Source organism: Rhamphochromis longiceps, linkage group LG10 (assembly GCF_057381845.1).
Source record: "Rhamphochromis longiceps isolate RC_006_pf linkage group LG10, R_longiceps_female_GT1.1, whole genome shotgun sequence".
Taxonomy (NCBI): Eukaryota; Metazoa; Chordata; class Actinopteri; order Cichliformes; family Cichlidae; genus Rhamphochromis; species Rhamphochromis longiceps.
The window spans coordinates 6,994,419-7,005,325 of NC_140566.1; the positions used below are offsets into that span (position 1 = coordinate 6,994,419).

The window sequence follows — 10,907 nt, forward strand, 5'->3', positions numbered from 1 at the left end:
TTGTTCATTTTTGTCTTTTGAACTTTGATGTTGTGTTTTGCACCTCAAGGTTACACAGTGTACTTCATTTACTGGCATTTATATTAAGCTTTTATATCAGACCAGGAGCAATTTGGAGTTCACTACTGTGCTCAAGAACAAACTAAATGCAGCTGTTGAATCCAATCCTCTTTCTCAGTTCTTATTTTTCAGTTTCGCCATTTCTTTCCTCAAATCCTCTCCTTGCACCAGAGATCTCAGTGGAGGTTGAGACATGAGGTGAGACGAGTTGAGGCTACTTTAAATGAAATAAAATTATTAAATTAAATTCACAGCATAGTAAACACACAAAGAGCAAATAACTTTTCTTTGAACTTGTACTTGTTGATATCAAAAATAAGCTCAGGTGCATCTTGTGTATTCTGAGCAGGCTCGTGTTGGTTTCATCGTGTTATTAGCAGCAACTGTGACCTGTTTTGTTTAACTGCATGTAAGTAATCACATCTGTGCTGTACTTGACTCTAATCTGGCCAACTGTGGTTAGTTTTATGCATCACCTTTTTTTTTTGTTTGTGTGTTTGTTTGTTTTTTTTTTTTTTTTTTATTGATTATTTTAAATTGAGTTTAAATTGTTTTTATTTTACTGTTTTATTATTTTATTATTCTATTACAAATTAAGTATATTAATTGTCAATGGAAAATTGTACTTAGTAGTCAGTATAGTCTTTTAATGATATAAGTTTGCATATGGTAGAATACTGCATGTAATCATTTGTGTGTAGAAGTATATAGTTGGTGGCATATTGAAAGAATGTCTCATCCTAGGAGGTCTGTAACATTCTAGGGTGTTCAACCCCACATCCTAGCATGAGAGAGGTCGTACCTTGTCTTATTGTTTTACGGTAGGATTAACGTAGCTATGTCAGTTTTACACTGAAAAAAATATGTTGTTGGATTTACTTAATTCAATGGTGGACATTTGTTGCACACAGATGTTTTGCTTTGGCAGCAACTTAAACAATTGAGTTAAATTAACACAATTTATTCATGTTCAATAAACTTGTGCAATTTGTGTTGATAAAATGTGACTTAAACATGTTTTGATGAAGTAATTTGAGCTCTTGGAATATTTTAATCCTTCACAATTTTCTCACGTTATCCCAACACGATTCAATAACTTTTACCCAATACTACTTGGTCACTTAAATACTACATGTTATCTTCAAATTACATTTTGCTATTATATTCTAGTATCAAATACACAATTTTCAAATGGAGGCCTTATAACAGATTGTATTGTTCTCTTCCAAGATGGTTGCTGGCATCCACCAGTAACCTTTCAAAACAAAATGTCTAATTTCACTGCAGTAGGTAAAGAATTAAACTGACATTACTCCTCTACTGAATCTATATAAATCAACAGTTAAATAATGTCAGTTCTTCCATGTTCTCTGGAATCAATCACAGCAAAGAAATTGGACTGTTTCTTTTGAAAAATGTTGGGAAAGAACAATACAAAACATTCTATTTAAGGCCTCTGACATCAAGATTCAGTTAAACAACAATTATAACTAAACAATTTGAGGTAATGTTAGTTTCCATTAACATTAAATTAGGTTACTGAATTGGCAAACACCTTCCTATTAACACCTCCCATTTTACCCCAATAACTAAAGAAATTAGCACTTGCAGGTCAAAACCTTTATTCAAGAGACGCAAAAATAACATTGATACAGTGACTGTCAAAAATTACAGCACTGATCATACTGTGACATCTTGGTTCAAAACAGCACACTTAGAAATATTCAACGTTCTTTACTTCAACTGAATGAAACTGAAAATACCATTTCACACGACCCATATGGGATATTTAGACTGTATAACTGTTCACGCTACATCTCTTCACTAGTAAAAGAAAGAAAAAATACAAAGAGAAATTAAAAAATGCTGCCAAACAGACAAACAGAACTTGTACAGAGCAAAAGGAAAAACAAACAACAACAAAAAACGGCTCGTCCTCATGGCAGTTGCAGAGTATATAAAAATGAACCCTGCGATCCGTTCCTGGAATTGAGCTTCAAAAATGCAGCAGAACAAGTGTGAGATTTAAATGTCCTCTCACCTAGAGCTGGTCACCTCACATGCATAACAGTGAGCTTCGTTGCAGGAGCAGTTTTGTCTTAGTTGTGAGCTTTTCTTGAGAGCTGAGTTGCATCCAACTCCATTACCACCCATTGAATCACCTCAAAAGTGTAGCAGAGTTGTGATGGGTAGCTCATGTTGAAGGAATAAAAAAGGTCCAAACAGCATGGCTACTGCAAAGGTCACGTTATCCAGATCTTGAAGAACAACATCAGAAAAGTCATTGCCTGCCGCATCCTCTGGAGACAGATGTTCATTGTGGTTTTCTCAATCTGTGCAGTGGCCTCAGTCAAGTCCTGGTTAAACACAAAACATTTCTTTAAGATTCCTTTTTAAACTCATCTCTTTTGAATCTACCAGTTCTAATGTTAGAGTAATTTAAACCAATGCAAGCAACATAGTAAATAGCTATAGCCAAAGAGTGGCCTGCCATGCTGCCATTCATGGTCTAACAGAGTTTCTAAGAGAGGGTGAAAAACATAATAATTTCAAATGCTTTACATTAGTTTTTGTTAGAAAGACACCGGCCCATCAGAAATCCAGGTTATGTCACTCAGAAGATGTTAGAATTTAGACTTTCAGCCCCACAATTTGGTTAGCTGTTGGTCAGTTGGTCATTTTTTCAAACAAAAGCTAATATAAATATTGGTGGGATTTTCCTTTGTTCATTAGAATGACAAATTTAAAGTTTTTTCACACTGATGTGACCCCTAATACAGGGGTGGGGATGGGGCCTCAAGGGCTTCACTACCAGGCCTCATGTGAACTTCAAATTATTAAAGAGGACTACTGGTCCTAACCAGTCCAATGAGGATCAAGTGGATAACTAAATGCATTTTTAAATGTTGCAAAGCCACAATCTACTCATAAAACACTCACCATGAACTCCTGCACCAAGATGTTGCAATTGTCTTTCACACAGATGCGGAGCACTTTGATGAGGGACTCCGAGCATTAATGTCATCCTTGACTATTATAACAAAGAAAACAGAGATTTGTGAACTTTTCAGTAGCACAGAAGAAAATGATCCCAGACAAAAACTCTTGACTTTTTAAACCAGTCAACATGCAACACCAGCATCTACAAAGCAATATCAAAAGTTCCTGTTTGACATCAACTTTGTGGATATATAGTTTCCAGAACATTTATTTTTAAAAAAAGATAATTTTTTCTCAGTGGGCCAGTAAATGCATGACGAAAATTATGGCATCCTTTTAGTGGAATCATTACTCACAGGTAATAGTTGACTGTTTCAATGGATGTAGCATAAAAATCTTTTACTGACCTAATGCAATACATATACACTTTGTAGTTAAAGAATTTTAAAGTTCTTACTGTCATTATGGCAGCTACATCCTTTAGCTTTGTGCCCTGTTCCCCCGATCACTTTGCAAACACTTTCAGCAGACTGTCAGAGAAAAACTCAGCTCCGTCAGAAACCTTGACTGTAAAGGCATGGTTGGGATGCACTGGAATGCTGCATTTTATCTGAAATGACATACAATTATTTTGAAATAACAGCAGGCACTGTGCTTGGTTAATCAGTAATGTTTTGTTGAATAAAAACTGTGTTTCCAGATCTTATGGGATTAAAAAAAATCCAAAGATGTTTGTTTCTGATTTGCAACCCAACAACCCACAAGTTACAACCTCATTTCAGTTCAAGTGTGCATTAATGCGAGTCCAGTAATCACCTTTCTGGCAATACATACAGGTATAAGTTAAACCTATGGCAGATTTTGGATCTCTCAGTTGTATTAATAGGGTGAGTATGCATGCACCTAATAATTATAAAAAACCTATTATAATTAAGTTACAGAAACGAAAATAGAATATACTTTCTTACCATAACACCTTGAACCCACAATCCATCAGCTGACTCCTGGTGAAATGCAGAATAGAGGTCATCTCTCAATGTGCAGCAAAAAAAACAAAAACAAAAACAAAAGGACAGCAGGTGAGGGCAGGAGGGGTAGGGATGTAAGCTAGCATAATGCCGCTGATGATATTAGCTAAAGCTGTTCAATGTCCAAAATCTCACTAACACCACGGTGCAGTAAATACACAATGTAACTGAAGAGTCAGTTGACAAATCTATTCACACAGAAAACCAAATTATGTTATGAGTGCCTCGTAATTAGGTTTAATGTGATATTACGGCTCTTGTGCCAAAGACAAATTCAAATGAAAAAGCGCCAATTCTTTGACAACAGATAAAACAGCAAATAAGCTAACGGCTCTTTTTTAGCATGTTACATGGCGACACTCTACACTCTAGACGTTTAACTACATTTGGCTGAAATATGGTAAAAATGAATTTAAAAAATCAAGACATACCAAAAACGTAGAGTTGGCTGCTCGACTTGACTGAGATGGATGCCTTTTTTAAACCACGATCCAAAGCCCGCGAGATGAAATCACGCGTGGTTTCACGAGATTTAACGTTGCTATCTTATTGACTTACTTCACCTGAACATGATATGAACAATTTAATACACCCTTTCTGCATATCATGTAGTTTTTACACTATATAGTTACATTTAACTTTAAAACATGAGGCAATTGTGTTAAATGCATGCAAGATGCTTACATAAATCCAAGAGATGGCCAGTCCCTTTTTTTCAGTGTAGTTTAAGTGCTTTTTTTTTTACATATAGATGAACTGTTGGATTTTCCAGACCAGCAGGTTAAGGGAAGTTGTTTATGGGGCCCCACACACACACACACACACCTCCACATTCCAATGTAAGGAACAAACGCTCACTGAAGTATAAATAAAGACCGGGGCAGTTTCTCAGTGCTGGAGGCTGCCTTTGCTAGCAAGAAGTTCTGTGTGTTTCTCTTCTCTGAGTCTTTACTGAAGAAGTGTTTTAGAGTATATTTCTTAACATTATTATAAATTACTAATATACTCTTCTAATATGGATTTTATCTATGTATGGATGTGCACTCACTGCTGCTTTGTTAGGTACATCTTTTCAACTGCTTATTAATGTTAATATCTAATCTATATCATATTCGTATCAGCCAGTCACACGGCAGCACCTCAGTATATTTAAGCATATAGACACATTAGTTAAACCAAGCATTATAATCTGGAAGAAAGGTTATACTGAGTGACTTTGAACATGGCAGTTGCAGGTGGTGATTTGGAATTTTTCCACACAATCATCTCGAGGGTTTACAAAGAATTGTGTGAAATATCCAGTGAGTGGCAATAAAATGCCTTGTTGATTTCAGAGGTCATAAGAGAATAACTGGACTTGCTTCGAGCTGATGGAGAAAGCAATAGTAACCGAAATGGACCGAAAATGAAGCTTAAAACATGAGCTGCAGCTGCTGAAAACCACACTGTTGGCCACTCCTGTCAACTAAGAACAGGAAACTGAGGCTACATTTAGCATAGGCTCACCAAAACGGGACAGTGGTAGGTATAAAACACCTTGCCTTAGCTGATGAGTCTCAATTTCTGCTGCAACATTTACATGATCAGGTCAGAATTCAGCATAGATATGCCTTGTATCAACATTTCAGGCTGCAGGTGGTGTAATCGTATCTGATTTTCATTTCCTTTTTACAACAGCCTACCGAGGGTTTGTTGCTCACTGTGTCGATGCACAGTAATATACCCCACATGAATATAGTCTAAAGTTTTGAAGGAACCTTGTTGAATCTGTTAGTACAAATTAAGGCGGTCTGGAAGGCACTAGCAAGGGGTACCTAATAAAGTGTCCAGTGAGCATACACTTTTTTAGCCAAACCACTAAGTTTACTTGTTAAAATGCCGATGTTAAGTTTCAAAGCTAAAACAGCACTTACACATCAGCTGCTTTGTGAAATAAATCTATCTTCCATCTTTCATTGCTTGTTGCTGGATTGTCTGCTCATCTCCCCTTGTGTTTGTGAGTCTCAGGTGCCTCATGGTCTGGGTTTCAGGTCTTTATGTTCCATGTACTTATGTTTAGTTGTTTCCCAGTTCAGGTTTTGATAGTTTAGTCTTTGTCTCCCTTTGCTTTTTCGTTTGTGTTTTGTTCTGCCACAAATAAAGGCACGTTTTCAGTTTAAGTTCTGTTCCAGTGTTTGCATTTGGGTCCTCTCATTCTTTCCACTTCATGACAATTAAATACAATAACCATTTTGTAAAGTGAAAGTAAAATGTGTACAAGCTGTGCAAAAAAAAAAAAAAAGACATTCATACTTTAACAAGTCAGACTTAAGTTCCCTACGAAGAAATCGGAGACAAATGAAACACTATATTAAAACATAACAGACCGGTCCAGTGAATTAAGACGTTCAGTGTAAGGCCTGATTCTAATGGAATTCATTCTCTTCATTCTCCAGTGCTGGTGCAAAAATTAAGAATTTGGCAAAGTAAACCATTGAACATGGGGGGTTCACTAACCCCTAACCCTAACCCTTCCTACTTTGAATTCATTTTTGTGTGATTTGGTGTTTATGCAGTATCTCAGAATGAAAAAAATAACTGTAAATTCAGACATGTCAGATTATGCTGAAAATAATTTTACCAAACAAGGGAAAGTAAATAGTTTTTAAAGGTAAAATGAAAAGTAGTCAAAAATGGCCAGTCGTACCCTGGGCTCCACTACCTTTGCATTGGTGAAAAATGTGCTGATGACAGTGCAGATTTATGACACTTTATGTAAATTTAAGTATGTAACCATCTGATTTTTTCTAATGAAAAATAGTGTGAAGCTGAAATTAGACTTGTATTTCTAACTGACTGACCTCGTGTTGTGTAGCTGTCTGTAATATACTTATTGGGGTATACATTTTTAGGCAAGGCAAGGCAAGTTTATTTATATAGCACAATTCAACAACAAGGTAATTCAAAGTGCTTTACAGAGACATTAAAAAACAAAAACAAATAAAAAGCATGATTTAAAATTGATTAAAAAAAACACTAGATAAAATCAGTAGTTAAAATGTAAGTTTTGAAATTTAAGCTTACAAGTGTGGATTTGGTGTTTTATTCAAATGCAGCTGGGAATAGGGGAGTCTTCAACCTGGATTTAAATAAACTGAGTGTTTCAGCTGATCTGAGGCTTTCTGGGAGTTTGTTCCAGATATATGGAGCATAAAAGCTGAATGCAGCTTCTCCATGTCTGGTTCTGACTCTGGGAACTGATAAAAAACCAGATCCAGATGACCTGAGGGATCTGGAAAGTTCATACTGGGTCAGGAGGTCACTGATGTATTTTGGTCCTAAACCATTCAGAGCTTTATAGACCAGCATCAGAACTTTAAAGTCTATCCTCTGACGGTCAGGCAGCCGGTGTGAAGACCTCAGGTGGTCCACTTCTTTGGTCTTAGTGAGGACTCGAGCAGCAGAATTCTGAATGAGCTGTAGTTGTCTGACTGATTTTTTGGTTAGACCTGTAAAGATGCTGTTACAGTAATCAAGCCTACTAAAGATGAATGCATGGACTAGTTTTTCCAGGTCCTGTTGAGACATCAGAGCTTTTATCCTTGATATATTCTTGAGGTGATAGTAAGCTGATTTTGTTATTGTCTTAATGTGTTTTTCTAAGTTTAGGTCTGCATCCATTACTACACCCAAATTTCTCGCCTGTTTTGTGGTTTTTAGGTGTATAGATTGAAGTTCTCTGGTGACCTGTAATCGTTTTTCTTTGGCACCAAAGACTATTACTTCAGTTTTTTTTTATGTAACATAAACGTTTAATTATGTGGTCTAAAGAAAATGAGAAAGTTACATACAGTGTTTATTGATGCATTTGATGTATTTCAACCATATTAAATACATAGTACAAAATGTAATGCCTGCTTATGTGTAAAACAATGGCCATTATCTTACCGTGCCATTACACAAGTAAATAACATAGCTCTTTCCTGCTTTTTGCGCCCCCTTCTCTTATGGGTTTTGCTCACGGCCTTCTGGGAGCCTTTTCTGTGGCCCGGGGTTAATTTTGCCGGCTCAGGCAGTTTCTCCGTCGCGTTGACTAAATCCCCAACACAGCACAGCTCAAAATACCGCCTCCTGCACAATCTCCTATTTATAGCATGTCTATGTAAATCTAAGCGTGCCGATCCTTCTTTAGGATTGGGCCATTGCTCATCCGAGGACCTGCATTGGTAAAGGATGTGGTGTGCCATTGGTTCGTGGAGTTCAGTTCCTTTCGTCCAATCGGAGAACGCTTTCTGGTTTATAGCGCTATATTCACGAATGCATTACGTAAAGCTCTAAGGGCGTCATTGTACGGTTGTTATACTGTTTACGTCGTCAATAGCCACATTATCAAGGATGTCTGGCAGAGGAAAGACCGGAGGCAAAGCCCGAGCAAAGGCCAAGTCCCGCTCCTCTCGAGCCGGACTCCAGTTCCCGGTGGGTCGAGTCCACAGGCTGCTGCGCAAAGGAAACTACGCGGAGCGGGTCGGCGCCGGGGCTCCCGTGTACCTTGCGGCCGTGCTGGAGTATCTGACTGCTGAGATCCTGGAGCTCGCAGGGAATGCGGCCAGGGACAACAAGAAGACCAGAATCATTCCCCGGCACCTCCAGCTGGCAGTACGAAACGACGAGGAGCTCAACAAGCTGCTGGGGGGAGTGACCATCGCCCAAGGAGGAGTGCTGCCCAACATTCAGGCTGTCCTCCTTCCCAAGAAGACGGAGAAACCGACCAAGAGCAAGTAAAAAACAGACAAAACAAACTGCCTAGAGGTCTGGATTCAGCCGGGACAAAAGGTTTCCCGTGGGGCCAGCCACTTTTTTTTTTAATATATTTTTTTTTGATAAACAACCTTTCGAACGGGGATGGTGTTGCTGTTTCTGCGTTATAACTTACAGTATCGGGACATTTTTATTGACTGTTGTTGCGTTTTTTGGCTCTGGAAAATGGAGGCACTCTGCGGGCTGGGTGGTGATGACGGCCATAGGGGGAAAAAATCCATTCTTAAAGTGGACCAAGTATGGGCCGGAACATGTTTTAGTTTCGCAATGCTGCTACGTGCAAATGTGTTTTATTGTTTATGTCATGGTGTTTCAATAAAGAAATCTGTTAAGTCTTTATTTTTGTTGTTTTGCTGTTCGTCTCTTCGATGGAACAAACGACAGCTGAGCAGAAATGGCCTCTCTGGCTGTGGTGTTGTGTTCAGGGGTACTAAGTATTTTTTCCCCTCTCTCTTCATTTAGATTCTTCCTTTCACAAAAGAGATTGGCCTTCAGTGGAACAATGCGAGGTGTTTACAAGATTTCACATTGACTAATATGTCAAAGTAGGTTGCTATGAATTTGAGTTCACGTTACTGTAATAAACTAAAAATTTTGTTCTTTTATGATTCATGAACATTTTCTCCCGATTTAAACGGAAGATGTAAATTTCTTGACCCTCCTGTGCTTGAAGTCCTCGTGTGTATGCTGTTGTTCATAAACGCATTAACAAATACACATAGTACACTTGGACTTTGCCAGTATTAGTTCTGCAAGGGCCATTTGAATTGAAAGTGAATGCATTTTCTCAATAATACGTACAATATTTTCAATGTCTGTTTTTAAAATAACCAAAAATGAGAATCAGAAGGATCCTGTAGTTAGCCATATGCTGTTTACAAAGGCTTGGCACGGAGTGTTTAGCTGTTTCATTGCAGCAGGGTATATGTTAACTGTTACTTGGCTCAATATTATTGTCATTAGTATTCATGGAAAACATTTAATGTTATTACCAACATATTCCACTTAAGCTTACAAATATAATGAATGTTTATTACACAAACACAAATTAAAAAATGAAACCTGCCTTGGTCATAATTTAATCTTCAGGGTCCAAACATTTCATAAACTGCACGTATAGATGTTTTCTTTGTGGTGAGTCATATATTACACATTCAATACAACAGCCAACCAACATAGTGTGTTGGAAAATGGTTACAGTTACATGCTGACAACAACACTACTGTGACTGATATTGACATACCAGCAATATTTGATGGTCTCCTAAATATGCCATAAGCCACAGATATGCATAATTCAAGAAAATAAGAGACCACCAGAATTTTCTGTCTGCATATTCTTTTAGCAGATAACCATAAATATTAAAATAAATTGAAGTGAAAACCACGAACAAACACAATATTAATTTGAGCTTTTAATTAGTTCCATATCCATTCATATCTGCTTGGCTCTCTTCCAGTCAGCTGATGACCTCATTGCCCTTGTCCAAGATCTTTTGCTTGTCAGCTGAAGCGCAACAAAGATTGTGTCTCGTGACACAGGATGTGATGTGAAAATCGCTACGTGACACAAGAGCATAAAACCAGCCTTGGAGTGGGTACGGCAGTGTACTCTGGGCATTGGTCTGAAGTGTAAGACTTTCTATGTGGTTTTGACAAATCAGAGCCACAAACCTGACCTGTAGTCTGTTTCCCACCTGATAAAGATCCTGGAGAGAATTATCCTCAGACACCTCCAACTTCTGGTGAATTTCATTTACTGTCCTGGTATTTGTGTGGGAGATACTTTATGCAATGCCATTTTTTGTTGTTTTTTTCCACAAAGTGTGGAAAAAAAACTGCCCTGGGATTTCTGGCCACCAGGGGTGATTTATATATATTCTCAAACCCCTCAGCCAGCCTCAGTTCTTAATGTAATAATCCTAATGACAGGAGGATTCATGTCACCTTTCACTTTGTTTCAGTTTTTGAATGAGCAGCCTCAATAATTACAAACCAAGCCACTTTTAAAATCTTTTCCTTAATTTAGTTGTAAAGGTACATATATTAAACATACACAGTATGGTAAATCAGGGACTATGCA

The 10,907-nt window shown here is 37.7% G+C and overlaps 1 protein-coding gene and 1 long non-coding RNA gene across 4 annotated transcripts; one reads left to right on the forward strand and one right to left on the reverse strand.

Annotated features, from left to right (window-relative positions):
• Window positions 1-1,665: 1,665 nt before the first annotated feature.
• On the reverse strand, window positions 1,666-4,747 carry LOC146660236 (uncharacterized). 3 transcript variants are annotated; one of them, XR_014913445.1, is made up of 6 exons: window positions 4,713-4,747; window positions 4,460-4,591; window positions 3,969-4,032; window positions 3,458-3,610; window positions 3,001-3,091; window positions 1,666-2,417 (listed from the first exon to the last, which is right to left on the reverse strand). It is a non-coding gene; the product is annotated as an uncharacterized LOC146660236 (long non-coding RNA). The 3 variants fall into 3 exon arrangements; XR_014913444.1 differs by having other exon boundaries at window positions 4,460-4,741; XR_014913443.1 differs by lacking the exons at window positions 4,460-4,591; window positions 4,713-4,747 and having other exon boundaries at window positions 3,969-4,380.
• Window positions 4,748-8,316: 3,569 nt separating this feature from the next.
• Window positions 8,317-9,164, forward strand: h2ax1 (H2A.X variant histone family member 1). Its single transcript, XM_085420003.1, has one exon. It carries the CDS (start codon window positions 8,403-8,405, stop codon window positions 8,787-8,789), a length of 387 nt encoding a protein of 128 aa, XP_085276129.1. The 5' UTR covers window positions 8,317-8,402; the 3' UTR covers window positions 8,790-9,164.
• Window positions 9,165-10,907: the final 1,743 nt, after the last annotated feature.